General features: G+C 39.5%; 1 protein-coding gene across 5 annotated transcripts in view; it reads right to left on the bottom strand.

Annotated features, from left to right (window-relative positions):
* The window catches only part of relch (RAB11 binding and LisH domain, coiled-coil and HEAT repeat containing), a 61949-nt gene that overhangs the window by 44508 nt on the left and 669 nt on the right, over positions 1-16772 (bottom strand). For all 5 annotated transcript variants that reach the window (XM_042346831.1, XM_042346833.1, XM_007895522.2 and 2 more), the window contains exon 2: positions 10022-10111. In XM_042346831.1, the coding sequence (XP_042202765.1) occupies positions 10022-10111 (90 nt within the window). The remainder of the gene's footprint in view (positions 1-10021; positions 10112-16772) is intronic.

Below are 16772 nucleotides of genomic sequence, written 5' to 3'. Positions count from 1 at the left end.
ATACATTTCAGTAAAACTAGTAGAGATTTAAATGAATGCACCCTACATAATCCACTCCGCATTAACATTTAACGCATTCATTTCAAAGTTGATGGATCAGTTCATCTTGTGTTTAATATTCTAATCTGANTTTTTTTACACTGAAAAAAATTACGTGAGCTTGATATTTATCTTTTGTGACAATCTGCAATATCTACAAATCTGGTGTTGAAAGCCACAAATGTCTTGTCTTCCACTTGCTTAAGAGACTTGGTATAGAAGACCAAAAACAAGCAGAAACTACACACAGAAATCAGGAATGTACAATTTGTACAATTTTTGGCAGGTGAGCAGAAGATACAAGTCAATTTATTCCACAGGAGAGATTCCATCTGGGCATGAAAATTTACTTTAAATCCACATAGGTTACGTCATGGGCATCAAGCGGAGCATCTAAACCCATTTACATCCCCCATTACAACATCACAAATCGGTGATCTTAAAGCGACTCAGGATAAAGTCACTGTGTTGTACACTCAGTGGGGCCCACGTGAGGATGCGGATTTCAGCGTTGCATTGTGTCAAACTGCTGTGGGTAGAGTATTGGTTAATTCATAATTAGGTCCAAACATTGCAATAATTTTTGACAGAACACAATTGGCCCAACTGGCCTGCCTATTCATCTTTCTAAAAGCTTCCTTGGATATCTATATCATCTAATCACTTTGAATAATTTTAGTTTTTCCAGAATTGGTCTAGTTTCTATTTGAAGTCTAACACTTGTCCTTGCAATGCTGGGACGTAATAAAACTATGCAAACTATGAAATAGTCCCCTCTATTTTTGTATCCAGGTCACTGATATTAAGGTTTAAAGCTGGGGCCCCAACACTGATCCCAGGGCACCATCTCTTATAATTGCCCACCAATTAGATATTAAAGAGTTTTCTCCCAACTCAATTGTATCCCTCCTTTCAACCACCATAATTGTGTCTTCTTATAAACATTACTCTTCTTTTCCCATTTTCCTTTCCCTCTGAAAGATGCTAAGATATTCAGCTCCCAATTTTAAGCAGCCTGTAGCCATATCTCTGTAATTGCTCTAATATTCTACCCCTCAGCTGTTATCTGTGCTTCTAATTCCACCACTTTATGTTAATATTCATATAAGTTTTTTTTGTTTAGGACCAGCAAAACAAAATGGCAAAACAGAAAAGTGCCGCACCTCTTTGACATTCAAAGATAAAAATTATTACATTTTGTACTGCACATGTAGTTACCCAAATACAAGCAACTATGATAACATAGCCTTCTCTTTCCAGGAGAACTCTGCTTTCATTGACTAATTCATTTATAAATCCCCCAAACAAAAACGAAGTCCAGAGAATAGTATGGAAAAAAATTCACACAATATGAAACTTTTCTGTCCATCATAATAAAAGTCTTTGTTTGAACAAATAGCAGTTAGTCTTGAAACGTGCTGACATAATCATCCAAACACGTACTTCTGATGTGGAAATGCAAGCACACATCAAGAGCTGATATGCAAATAACAGTATACAAAGCATAAACTGTACAGTATTACTATAATGCGCTGTTGATCTGCAAATACATTGCAACTAATAGAGAACAAATATGCAAGACCAAATCTGTTTTTCTACAACTTGTTCAAACTTTGGGTAGTTTTTCCACAATCAACTTGTTTTTCTAGTTCTGACCCTCCATCCCCACCCCACCCCACCCCCGCCTCCCAAAAAAACAGAACTCGCAACATTGCTTATTCATACACTTTGTAATCACTTTCCTTGGCGATATCTACACAATTACAGACTTCCTTTAGAAACCCCAAATGGCAGCCTTGGTGTCATTTCTACCCCCAAAAAATTCAGCAGCTAAAGAGGTCACTCTGAATGAAGCCTCGTTCAAAGTAAATTCCATAGAAACTTGAATCTCACTGTCCAACAGAGAATATTCGTAGGCTCACAGGATTCAAACAATTACGATGGCAATCCTAGCGTTTTTCGTCATTGAAAAAAAATGGTGTTGAAAAAATGCCCGTAAATGTCAGTACTGGCATTGTAATTATACTTAGCCAGAAAATCTGGCTTGCTTGACAGGATCCCACCATTGGTCTCGCCAGCTGAGGTCTTTGTGTATCGCGTACTAAGGGAATGAGTGTGTATTTTTACCATATACATGGAATTTATAGTGGTGGTGTGGTGGGGGACAGGGGAAGATGTTGTTGAGGCTTCATCAGTGGACAGGAGGAATTGGAACAACTGCTACACTTTCCAAACTGAGGTTTTTGGTTTCATTTCCTTACACATCAGCTGTAATTTCAGAAAGCTTTTATACTGCCATGATTAAGAATGACTTTCTGCAAAAAAAATTCTCATGGCGGATTTGTAAGGATAATAGATTAATCTTCTTCTAAGTTAGGCAGCAAATGAAAATACCAACAACAAAAATTGGTTACTGTGCCTCAGTATTTCATTCAAATACAAGGTGAACACAAAGTCATGATATCCACCCTATTAACTAAAAAACAATTATCATTTCTTTAAGAATTATTCGACATTGTAAATGGTACCATGACTTTTTGGTCATCCTGTAAGCATTTTGCACTATGCTATTCAATTACCAAACCCTCACCGTGTTGAGGTCTTTTTGCAAATACACCCAAGGGGAGGTATGGAGAGTAGGGAGGCAGGTGCTACTGTGGGGGATGAAGCAAGGGATTGGCACAATCATAACTTAGATGGTGTTGCATTCCTGCTAAAGTTCAGCTCCACTGCAGGATAATCCTGAGAGCAATTCATTCCCTCAACCGCTGTGGGCCTGACTACAAAAGGCACGTGTGTGCCCTTGCAAAATTAGACTTCTAAAGAACCTTATTTTTGACAGCATTTAAAATGCAGATCAACAGTGCAGAACAATTCAAATGGATGGAAGCAAAAAATTCAAAAAAGAGGTATGAACATGTTGAAATCAAGGCTTGGGATCAAAAAACTACAAGCGCTAAAGAACATAACATTATGAAACAGAAAGGGAATATAAAAAGTTAAGGATACAGCCGAAACCCAAATGTACTGAGATAAGTATCTATAAGAACCAAATAACAGATGACATCTTCATAGCTATGTTGTGGCTATAATATGAAACCATCACTTTGTTATTAGCTGCTAACCTGTAAAATAAGTTGTTTTCTGCTCCATTTATGTTAATCACAATGAGTAAACTATAGTATTAAGGTAAGAATTTTTATAGAATTCAGAGTAACATATACATCTACTCAGAAAGATTACAGTAATTTTATTGATCTTTCATCATACATAGTATAGTGTAATCTGTGCACCATCGCAGAGAAGTGAAACTACACCACAATTACCACTTCGAAAAACCATAAACCTAAATGTTAACAATAATAATAATAATCCTTGCATTTGATATAGCGCTTTTCACGTCGAGAGGACGTCCCAAAGCGCTTCACAGAACACACTGTAAAGTGAATTGACTGTATATTTGTGGGCGAACGCGGCAGCCAATTGCGCACAACAATGTCCCACAAAGTCGTAGAATGAAAATGACCAATTTATTATTGTCATATCAACTAGTTCCTGTAAAAGGAAAAGTAAGTTAATGTTTTGGACATGATCCTTCATCAGAACTGATCCGCACAGAGCACCAGCATCTCTCGGATGCTAGTTGATGTCCTGGGAATTTCCAGCAGTTGGGTTTTTGTTCAGTTTTTCAGCATTCAGCTTATTTCGGTTTCAAACCATAAACCTATATCTTTGTACAGCTTTGTACATTTCTTCCGTCTTTTAATAAAACATTGACAAGATATGCTCTAAATGTACCGAAACAGAGAAGCTGATTTAGGTCTGAGTATTGCCATAGCAGTTCAACAACATCACAATTGCTCCATAACTTGCAAGTTGCTCATTTTTTTTTGTATGATCAAAAGATTAAATGCTGGTGATTCTGACTTTCTAGCAAGCAGTTTGGTCGTTACGTTTTTAATGTAAACGTTTCTTATTGAGCAGTTTTCACTTACAAACAAACAATATTTTAAACTCGAGATTTCCTAGCATGGCTGTGGTACATTCTAGTCCAAAGATCAAAGCACTACTATACAATAAAAAATTACATTTGTATAGTGTATTTCACATCGGGAGGATGTCCCAAAACGCTGGACAATTGCTGGACACTACACCACAATACTTTAAGTATCAACAAACTTGCCAGTTAAAACACAATATCTTTCAGTTACAGCAACAAACTGATTTTTTTGGCAGTGTTGCATAAACACTAATGGGATCTTTTTATCTGAGAGGCGTTTGTTTATCTGTGCTTTGCTTGGTGGTTGCAGGGTAGTTTTGCAGGTAATTTGAATACATTTGTAACATCACCTCTTGGTCCCTCCCATAACTCTGTTGGCAACTGTCCATCCTTTAAATTGTGTGATCGACACCATCTTATTCTATGGTCAACTTCTTGCGACTCGTTTGACAATGTGGTTAGAAGCCTTACTCAAAGTTTTTAACCTCTGGTCCACCCGAGAATACAGTGCTCTAGCAATGTTACTACGGAGTCACCCTACATACAGTATATTTAGCCAGGCCCAGGAAATGGTCCATGGTATAGTTGGACTATGACTGCTGGTTATAACTTTTCAGAATATGGTGCTCATTTACAATAGCTGCATGTTCTACAAAATCATAATTTGGCCATAATACCTTATGTAAAATGAACAATAGCAAAGAGAGGCAACAGCAAACTTTAAACATTAACCCATCTCCCCACACGAAAACTTGCCTTTCTCCACAATGCAACTTGCTCTAGACCCATATGAAAATCTTTTACCTGTTCATGGTTAATATGTACCATCGACGCCCTACTTCTTCAGATGCTTACCAAAAGTTTGAAAAATAACTTAGTCTTATCAATGGTCCCTATTTAGTTCAGCTATTTCTCCAATTATTGAGGTCACTGGAAAGTGACAACTTGATACTTTTAACAGGAAATCACAAATAATGTGGTTTCCTGTTCCTCTGAGTTACAAGATAGCAACTCCTACCATTAACCCCTACCATCAAGCTGACCAGAGCTAACTCTGCTCTGAATGTAGCTCTCGTCAAAATGAATTCCTGCAAGACATTTGGTTACCGGGAGAATTTTTTTTGTGATTGCCTGTTAAAGAATCTTCTCATTTTCACCTCCTTTGAGAACGGATGTCACAGATCATGGATGAAAGGCAAGAGCAATTTTTAAAATGAACTTCTACGACAATCAAGCATAACATACATTGCATTTAGCCCAAATGGTTTGCTAAAATCATTAAGAGGGCAAAGAAACAATTTGATATCTATGAGACCAATATCAGAGCCAGCAATCTTTCATGAGGTGATTTTAACTGCTCTGTAAAATCCATCAAATTCACCAGCACATCCAGTTTCTGAAGTGACCAATTATCTGGATACGAGGACAAGTTCAGTATACTTTTACCTTTAGGGAGAAATATTTACAAACAAATGTTATAAAACATATATGCAAGTAGCAAATATAGGATAGTTACACTAACTTTGCACAGTATAATTGGGGCAACAAAAATGTTTTTAATCTCACTTACCTAATGTTTCAGCTCAAACAAGTTAGTGTTGAGCCCCAACTTAAAAATATGAAACCAAATCATTTATTGAAAACCCTGCTACAATGTATGGAATTCTTCAGGTTAGAATGCACGACAGCTAAAGTCATTAAGGTTATGAAATTGGATAATGAGTTTCTATATTTCAATATAACAGTATATTCATTTATATATCAAAGACCTCAGCGGCATTTGGTAATTTCCCAGCCAGTTGACAACCCATTTATATGTTTATTGTACACATTAAAAGAATCTTTAGATTCCATTTGGTCTACCATATTTATACCTATATATTCTCAAACAAATCCATGGGTAGTTTAAGGGGTATGAAACACTGGACTTCAACATAATGTACTTTTTGTACAAAACTTTTTCCCATTTTAGATAAAATGAAAATAATACTTCCTGTTCAGAGATGCATTAGTTTTATTGGCTTACTTTGCCATTTGCCGGAATCCATGTTAATAAGAACAACATTACACTCGTATAGCGTCTTTCACATTGGGAGGATGTCCCAAAGCGCTGAACAGTATGTGTTTCGGACCCGAGTTGGGGGTTGGGAGTGAGGAGGGTGAAGAGCAGGGGGGGAAGCAGGGTGATCAATAGCACGGTTGAAGAGGAGGGTCTTGAGATGGGGCTTGAAGGAGGTAAGGGAGGGGGTGAGGCGGAGGGACCATGAAGGTTGAGGTGAGAGGAGAGGCGGTGGATGAGGATAGAATGGTCAACGTTATCGAAGGCAGCAGAGGTCAAGGAGGACGAGGAGGCAGAGGGAGCCTTGGTCGCAGGTGGAGAGAATGTCATTTGTCGCTTTGACCAGAGCTGTTTCTGTGCTGTGGGCGGCCTGGGATAAGAGTTTTTGACAGCAGCTAACACTTTGCAATACCTAAAAACTAACCTGGAAAAATGCCCAAGTATTCCACAACAGGTAAAGCATGCTGATAAAACGAAGATGGATTATCCAAAACAGGTAGGATATGCTGGGTTCCATTTTTATTGTCAATAATTCACATGGGTGGGGAGTGGTTACTTGGCACAGATCATATTTCCCAGGCACAAATATTCAGTTATCAATTTATAAAATATAAATCCATAAATCATGGCTGGCTGGACAAATCTTTATTTCTTGCTGCATACAAATCATGCAAAGCATTAATAACTCACATTTGAAAAGTTTTAACAAGGAATCAAAAATCTGGATGTTTAAATTAATTCATGCTGTAACATATTATACCAACGGTTGAATTCGTACATGGAAATCAACAATACAGATGGGCTTGTTTTAAAAGGTTCAGCATCCATTCAAACAATTTATCTCGTGCAATTTGATTACTTTGTGAGTGCTGGATACAACTTCCAGATTGGAGCTGTTTGCCAAAAGTTCCTTTCCATAACAAGTTAATTGAGCAGTGGTGGAGGAAATGATAAAACGTTTTATATATTTGGCAGCTGCTGTACATAATTGGATTGGGCTCATTGAGCAGCTCATTGCTAAAATGCATTACTTGGGATCCACTAAAAAATGTTCTAGTTAGGTGTGTACCACACAACTCCAAGGGAAATGGCAGCTGCAGAAGTGCCAATTCATTACACAAAGAAGTCTACCTCCTGCTCCAACAAAATCATCGCCCTTACAATTCATAGGAACCAAGTTTCAATGGCACGGAAACTGGCTGTCTCGGCTAATTTCCCTACCCTCAGATTGACCACATCCATGCTTTTCAGAAATTAATCCAACTGAAACTGGGACTCAAACTCTCCTTATCGTCTTGTAGAGAAATAAAAAAAGTATGCGGAATGGTGAGAAGCAGAAATACAAAACCAATATGCTGGAAATACTCATTACATCAGCCAGTGTCTGAAAGAAAAGGATGAGTATCATCATCAGACCTGGAACGGGCGTGGGGAGGACCAAAATAAATTAACATACATGATAGAGAAGGGCAAGCAGCACAGGACCAAGAATACAAATATCTTAAGAAATATGCACAAAGAATCTCATTCTGTATCAAGTTTAAAGTTTAGATTTAGAAATGTATTCTGTATTGAATATGAAATACCCAGATGTGCAGGAGATGGGAATTCGTCCTCCCCTCCATTCTCACTACCAATGTCTGAGCTGAGGAAGGATGAGGGAGAGGACGGGTTTGCCTCTGGAATTTATAAATTTAAACTACAAGTTAAACACCAAATGCTTATTGATAGGTCATGAAATGCTGAAGGGAATTGTGTCGGTACGACAAACATAAAAGGGCAAGCAAAAACTGTAAATTCCAGTGTATCTATAAAAAAAAATCCAAGGGCTTGGAAAATGCCAGATCAGCTAATGATTTGAAAGAATTAAAGCCTATGTTCAGGCCTGTGGGACAGTATTCTCGAGGATAAAGTAAAACAGTGCTCCAATTCCTGTTCCAGGAGGCTAAGGATAGGCAGATCAGAATGGGAGGTTGAGATGAACTGACAAGCGGGAATTTAGGATCGAGAGAACAAGAAGTTCAGCACAACTGTTTCCTAACCTGCTCTTTGTTTTACCAAACTGAGAGCAGCAAACAGTATACCAGATTGCAGGATTCTCAAGTTACCACTTTTGTGCATCTTACTTTAAATTCAAACACTTTGTTTTTATTGGAATTAAATAACTATCAACAGCTATCCTCCTTTGGACACTTTTGAGAGATAATGGCACTTTCAACATGAAGTACACAACAGCGTCAAACTTGCACTTGTGCCTCTCAATCCACTGGACTGCTGGAAATTTGAAGTAAACCCAGACAATTCTGGAAATTAAGTCTTGTTGTAGGATTCACTATGGTGTCCCCTGATTTACATGCAACTGCTGCAACAGAGTTGTCCTTTGTGATGGAAAATGCATACTAACAGATCTCAAGGTTAAAAAAGGGTCAATCAGGCACATTTCTAATCAAAAAATTTCTACACATGTGTAGACAGAAAGACAGATTGATTTTGGGTAGAATGAGAGAAAGCGGCCTTCAAAGAAAACAACACCCCACTACATTTCTTCTTCTTTAAAATAAATAGCTCTGTAATCAACAAAATAACTGGGCGTTGTCAAGTTTGTAATCCCTATTAATTGATCAGTATAGACTAGAATTCTTGTGGAAAATCCAGGTAGTAAGCAATCATGCCAGCAAAACATTCTGGTTGCACAACAGGCTTCCAAGCAGCATTTAACTGCAAACCACAGAAACTCGTTGAGCTGCACTTCTCAATAGAAGCTGAAGAAACCATCTATAAGAGAGACATTCATCCTGTTGCAATAATGCAATCGCAAACTCAAGAATCAGCACGTACAGACCATGTCAGCAAATGTGGGAGTCGGTCATCCTGTGGGAGTCACCAATTGCAAAACCCACAACAGCAATGGAGCATGAAGAGATCTTTTTCTCTTTTTCAGATAGAAGGTTGCACTGAGCAACCTGCAGACACCACAGATTGCTTTCTGCCCATTTGTAATTAACTCATAATTTTAATGATTTGGGGAGATGGACCCCTCTCGTACAGTGTTTTTGTTTGTTATGGTGGTTTGTATTCACCAGACTTGAAATTCGCAAAAACACTAAGGATAGGTCAATATATATTTAGATATGTAATATATATATATCAACCAACACTGAAATTTGAATTTAACTAAGAGTCTACAATTCTATCATTAAAACCAGCAGATTTATTAATTTGCTCTTATAATAATAATAATAATCCTTGCATTTGATATAGCGCTTTTCACGTCGGGAGGACGTCCCAAAGCGCTTCACAGAATATACTGTAAAGTGAATTGACTGTATATTTGTGGGCGAACGCGGCAGCCAATTGCGCACAGCAATGTCCCACAAACAGTCGTAGATTGAAAATGACCAATTTATTATTGTTTTGGTTTTTTGGAGGGATTATTATTAGGCGTGTGGAGTAAGGAAACTTGCCCAAGGTTTCGCCCTGGCTGGATGCATCAGATCTGCTGTTTTCTTTTTTTTACAGTCCTATTACAACTATTCTTTGAATGTTTCAATAAAATATCTGCCCAAGACAAGGAAACCAGTCTTCAACCTTAGGTTCACATGACAAATGTTATTCGTGGTGGGATAGGAAATGTTTCCTACAAACAGTAGTTCTACCTACTGTACACTTCTTCACTAATTTAATCCTCAATGTGTTGTGGAGGATAAACTATTGCATTTACTGACAATGTTTAAGTTACTGTTAAAAAGAGGCAGGATTTGCTTTGCCATACATGAAGACAAAAAGTCCTGAAATGAAAGATTTGTTCAGCCTGAGTGCAACATAATCACACAGTACTGCCACATGTATGAAGAAACTGTAGGGGCACAGTGTGAGAGAAGTGCTACACGAGTTTATCCCAAAACTTGTGCAACAATGCTTACCTGCCACCCGTTCATCTGTCTCCCGATTTCCATCATCGGAGTACCGCGCAAAATCCAAAGAATCCAAGGTACTTATACTGCCAGCTCGATCTACAGGAAACAAGGAAGTCAAATTTTAGTTTTGTTTATAAAGTTTTTTAAATTTTATTTTGGAACATACAAACAAATATGCATATTTACAAAGCATGGAGCTGAGTGGAAAATACAAAACAGGATGCAGTAATAAACTTACTGTCTACATTTAACCATAATTCAAACATTATTTTCATGCCCATATTGAAATAATTTCAATTAAATTCCAAAACAAATCTGTCCCAATAGCCTGCTCTTAAAGCCTATAAAGTCTTGTCACCTTCACATGAAAATTTCTGTGTCTGAATGGAATGCCACTCTCCCTTCAGAGGGGCACACCCTGCTTACCGAATTCCAAAGAGTATTAGGCTCAGGTTGTTAAGAGGTTGAGATGCCATTGGCGTACTGCTGGAATTTAACCAGCTAAAACTGCACAGCTTGCCATTGAAAGCACTGTTAGTTTCCCCCTGCTCCCAGTGACTGGTCTGCCCTCCTACTTGATGAGCCAGACTGGCTGGTCCGTCATTGGTCCGGTCCTGGAGTACTGCGGACCTGCCTGGCTCATGAACAGGACTACAAACAACAACAACAAAATTAAATTTGTATAGCCCCTTTCACGTTGGCAGGAAGTCCCAAGGCGCTGAAAAGACCGACCGCCACAGAAGATTGACTCGAATCTGACATTCCATTGCCAAGCATATCAACCCGGTGCCAGTCCAGCTCCTGAGACCCCGCTTACCGCTCTCTCCGTTCCACACTCCCCCCCCCCACGCCACCCCCACCTCTCCATCACACACACACACACACAGGGGAGTCATTCCGAGGGGACTCAACCAGGCAAAACATGTTAACAGTGGAGAATAGAGCGCACCCTACTATTACTACTGTCAAGGGGGGAGAAAACAACTTTTGCTTCTGGTTTGCTGCCCCCAAATGTTTTAGCCTTAGAAAAGTGTACCGTCTGAAGCAGCTCAGTGTGACCTTTCGGTCCCCACACTGATCATCCGATGGCCAATATAAACTGTCATCAATTAGTGCTAAATTAAGAGCATTGTATCCTGTAAACCCACAGGAATCTCACAAACCCATTTCACTCATAGGCAGAAGAACTTCCATCCTATGAGTCTGGACTGAATATAAATACAGATCCCAGAGGTGTACAACCTCTAGGCCATCCAGTCCTGACTTTCTATTTAGCACCAAAAGCACAATGAAGACCAGAAAGGCACACTTCACAACAATTAAAGCAATATTCTAATATTCATCTTATCTTTATTGTCACCTCAGAAACACTCAGTATAGTGATATTTGTCTGGGCAGTTTTTCCAACAACAATTTATATAGCGCCTTGCACATCGAGAGGACATCCCACAGTGCTGGACACCGAGGGTTGGCACCTGAGTTAGGTTGGAAAGAAGAGGGGTGGGGATGAAGTGGGGAGGCTGAGAAGATGACCAAAGGCATGATCAAAGAGGAAGGACTTGAGATGGACCTTGAAGGAAGCTAGGGAAAGGGCAAGGAGAAGGGATTTAGGAGTGGAGCAAAAAGCCTGACCACTGATGGTGTGACTGGCAGGATGGGGATGTAAAGCAGGTCAGTGCCTGCAGAGCAGATGGAAAGGGCTGGTTGGTAATTTTAGAATGTTAGAAAGGTAAAGCTCAGTGACAAATTTATTCAGGAAACACAAAAGATGAAACATTTAACAGATTCTGCATAAAGGAGAATCTAGAATTATCGGCTTGTGGGGAAATACCATACTTTAGGGCAAATAAACAGGAATCAGGTCTTTGTGGGATGTTGCATAAATTGGCTTCTGTATTTACTTGCAAATTGACATTTTACAGTAAAATCCCGTGATGCACTTTGAGATGTCACAGCAAATGCATGGTTATTATTTATTTAATACAAAATTAAGAATGTACCATTGAGCCCAGCAAGATAAATGGTTCATAATTGTAATTTCTAAAAAGATTGCTTGATAATACTGATACTGAACTGTAAATGGGGACTTTCTCTGATTAACCAGATGTACATCTCGCAGACACGTGGAAACCCTGAAGAAGTAGATTGCTCCAGAGCACAATTCCTACAAGCTAAGTGTTGTACTTATGGTTACTGCAGAGAGTCCCAGTTTGCAATTTAATCCTTAACAAGTAATTTTGTCAGAAATTTCCACTCCCCAGACCACAAAATAGGACAATTTTTCACAATACTTTGCGTTAAATCAGCAAAGAAGATATATGAAGAACACCATTCAAAATTTACAGTAAAAACAACTCTCTCAAATTCAATATTTGTTTTAATCGGTGGTGGGCGGGGTGTAGAGGAAACAGGAGAGGAACAAAGAGAATTAAGTACAATATATTCTAGAACATATGACATATCGAATTCAGATGCTACCATTTAAATTCAGAGATTCAGGGTACATCAAACTACAAGAGTCGGGTTTCATTAGTTTATAAGTACTGTACCTAGTCGCCCCAATTAAATAAGCTTGAACAGGCAGACGTATTTTAATGTAACAGAATTGGTTTAATAATGCAAATGTGTATTCTGGTCAGAGTGCAAGAATACGCATTCATAGTAAGAATATTTTGGGGAGTACATTATCCCTGAGATCCCCCCCTCCCAGGCTTGTATTATTATTTGCTCTCCAGGCAACAGAATTCCTTTTTGCTTCGACTCGACCAATGTTGATTTGTAAATGATCCACCAAAGTTGCCTACTAACAATGCTCCTTATCTTCTCTTCTTCCTCTGAGGAAGGATGTAACCACAGGGTCAAATTGTCAGTGTAATACAGAACTGATCAGGAACTAGTCAAGACACTTGTAATATTCAAAAAAATTGACATCCACATTTGTTTTGTAAATGAAATAGTTCCACAATAATACAACCTTTCCCTCTTCAACACTGCTTCTAACCAAAATTATGTATATTTAGTGGCTGTCATAATTTTGGTATTTATTGCTTAATTCTGAGTAATTCTGTTATTATAAAAATTGCTTGGAACATTGTCCAAAAAAGCAGTTCATTATTTATGTTCCCTCACACTTTCGTGTACCACTTCCTGTCTTTACTTATCTTAAAATAATACTAATAATTTAGTCACTCAATCCACGACTGTGTCTGGGACACTGCTGTGCACAATTGGGTGCCACGTTTCGCCCACAAAATACACACTTTAAAGTATATGCTGTGAAGCGCTTTGAGATGTCTCAAAGACGTGATAAGGCACTATATCAAGGATTATTATTATTGTTATTATTATTAAATCTCACTGTTTCCAGTGATGGTATTGGCTACCTGTTAACAATCTCTACCTAGTGGATGCTATTTCTATAATCCAAGCTAAAAACAAGAACTGCATCATGTCTCCTTATTGTTCTTTATGTACAAAACAAGGATTAAATTGTCAGTGTTTTATCTTGGTGCTACTCATATCACCATCTGCACAAGCTAGGTTAATTATAAGGAAACCTTTATTAACTAAAAGCTGCTAAATCCTAGAGTTTCCCCTTTTTGACATTTAAGGAATTAAATCGCTATGATTATTAGTGACCCAGATTGAATTCCAGTCTATCCCCCGCCCCCATAATCAGTAGCACAGATGTGAAAAGAGCAATGAAGAATTGAAGCAATAACAATTAGCATAGTCGTGCGCTGATGAAAGATGCATTTTACATTACTGGGTTATTAGAATATAGAAAATCCCATGTTGTAGGAGACGTCCAATAAAACTAGTTGCAGTACAAGATTTAAAAAAAAATGAAATGCTGACTACCAAATTTTTGTGGAAAAAGAAATCTTGGACATGTAAAATTATTCAACTACATCAAGTTTCAGTTTTCATAATAAATGTACCTTGTTGTTTTCTCATTAGAGCATCAAGATGTTTCAAAAATTAATCAAGGCCTCAACCATCATTCCTTGCACACTAGTCCAGCTATCCATTAACTAATACAAACAAATGCTTCCTGCAGTTCACCCTAATGTTGAACTGAACAAACATGAACATGTGTCCTCTTGTTATGCTGCCTTGGGGCATCCCAAAGTCTTATTCTAGGTTGACTCTCTCTATCCATTGAACAACTTTTATAAAGCTTTATAAAGCGAGATCAAGATGTCTTAATGTGAGATGTCTGCTCATCTAGGGAACCCTATCTTAGTTGTTCGTCATAGTTCATCCATCTACCACTGCAGTTTAGCATTGTAGCTCTCCTTTGCACAGCTTGGAGGGCTGAGGCAGCCCCACTCTTGCTGCAGCAATCAAAACCGTATGCAGTATCTCAAAACGTATGACTGGAGAAATTTACAGCTTCAGCACAACTCCTGGGGATTTTAACTCAAATTGATTTGACAAGCAAAGACAGCAACTTGTTCAATTTGATTATTGCTGCTTGAATCTCCACAAATGGTTTCTCCTCGAGTCCCCGTACCGTCTCTGTCCTTCATCCTCCTCTTCGATATCTATATGCTTTCTCTTGGTGACATCATCCACAGGGGTCAACTTCCACATGTTTACAGAGGACATCCAACTCTACCTCTCTGCCTCCACTCTTGATTCCAGGACCACTGCTGTCCTGACAGAATGTCTGTCAGACATCAAGTCCTGGATGAGAGCTTATTTTCTTCAGTTGAACGTCAACAAGACCGAGGCTCTCCTGATTGGCTCCCGTCAGCGCCTCCTCACCTCAGGTGCTGACAGCATCACCATCCCTGGTTGCACTCTCCACCTTACTAAGTCAGTCCAGAACCTTGGCGGCTTGTTGACACTCAACTATGCTTTCTACCCCACATCTGCCCCATGACCCACTCTGCCTTCTCCTATCTCAGCAACATTGCCCGGCCCCGCCACTGTCTCACACCACAAGCCCCCCAAACCCTCATACACGCTTTCATTACATCGAGGCTCGACTATACAAACTCATTGCTTGTCGTCCTCCCCAACTCCTCCCTCCACAGGCTGCAGATCATCCAGAACTCTGCAGCCCCTGTCCTCTCTCGCACCAAGCACCATGACTATCACTCCCATCCTCGCCCGATTCCACTGGCTTCCCATCACACAGAGGATACAGTTCAAGATCCTGGTCCTCACCGTCAAAACCCTCAATGGTTTTGCTCCTCCCTACTCCTGCGACCTCCTAACCCCCTACCATCTTGCTCGTCCCTCCGCTCAGCGGGCAGGCCTTCTGCCACTCTGCCCCCACCCTCTGGAACTCTATCCCGCAGTCCCTCCTCCTCGTCCCCTCCCTTGCCTCCTTCAAGACCCTTCTCAAAACCCTCCTCTTCTACCGTGCTTTTGATCTCCCTGCTTCCCCCTCTGCCCTCCACCCACCCCGACCCTGAGCTTGGGTCCGAATCTCTGTCTGTCCAACGCCTTGGGACGTCCTACCAACGTGAAAGGAACTATACAAATGTAATTTTGTTGTTGTTGTTGAATCTGGTCTCCAGCAAGGCATCTAACATCTATGAATTACCTTTCACTTCCCTTTGGAAAGTTCCACTCCATTAGTGCAAGACACATGGTTCCTATTTTCACTTTCAGCACGCAATACTTTGCATATCACATTTAACCTCAGCAAAGTTAATTTGCTAGTGATTAATCCAGAAGCAAAATCCCATTCAAGATCGGCTTCAGCCTGGTACCAAATTCAGAAAGTAATTGCTGGTAGAATGAATCTTGACTCTCTCCATAATGGTATCCATAATAAATCAGTGAAATATGAAAACTATTTTTTTTAGATCTGAAGTATTCTATTAAAATCGGTGTCATCTTTTAGCAACATAAATTTATTTGGGGCAGTAGAGTATTATTTTGATTAAAAAAAACTCATTCCCATAGATGGACAAGTACTTCATCAAAAACTGGAAAACTACATATATTGCTTATCTTCAGCTCATTTATTCGGTTTCCTACGATAAAGGTGATACAACCACAAAATTAATAATTCAGTCCTGAATATTGGATATCCTACAGTAACATTCATTTTATGTATTGCAGTTAAAAAGTTTTATTTAAACATGAAAACATTCCTTGGACAGGTTATGTTTTCACCACACTGGAAATGTGTACAAACCAGTCTTTCAACATTGGGGCCCCAAAACAATGAAAAAGATTCCGGCTCAGCATTTCACTACAAACACCGCAAAGATGAACTTCTAGGGTGGGTGATGGGTCATCTACTGCAGAAAGTAAGGCAGATAGAGCTAAAGGAAATAAGATATAGTAAGGGCACAATGCTCTTTCACTATATACTGTAGAACACGAGTCAAAATCAAGGCGAATGCTTTGCCATTTAATCTGAATTGTATGGGCTCATATATAGGACAACATTGAACCCCCGTCACTGCTGTATATAATCGCACAAGTGAGCAGCTGATTCAACCACCGCTGGAGTTATGCATTAGAGGCAACGAAGGCATCGCCCTCCCGACCTGAAAGGCGCGGCACAAAAGTAATTTTGCTGCTGTTGTTGTTGTTGTGCCGGCAAACCCGAGAATGAAATGCGACGCCCCTTTAGCCATGTCGACGGCAGCTTCTGTCGGCGCCCCCCACCTCCCCCACTCGACACTTCACCTGAGGGTAAGGATACAACCGAAAAGTGCAGCAGCAGATGGTGCGGGAGAGACCATCAGAGCCCCTAACGTACCAAACGCCTCCCCCGGTGTTATATAAT

The sequence above is a fragment of the Callorhinchus milii genome, unplaced genomic scaffold (assembly GCF_018977255.1).
Source record: "Callorhinchus milii isolate IMCB2004 unplaced genomic scaffold, IMCB_Cmil_1.0 Scaffold2, whole genome shotgun sequence".
NCBI classification, from domain to species: Eukaryota; Metazoa; Chordata; class Chondrichthyes; order Chimaeriformes; family Callorhinchidae; genus Callorhinchus; species Callorhinchus milii.
The sequence above is the reverse complement of the archived record's forward strand: the minus strand, read 5'-3'. Positions and strand labels throughout refer to the sequence as shown.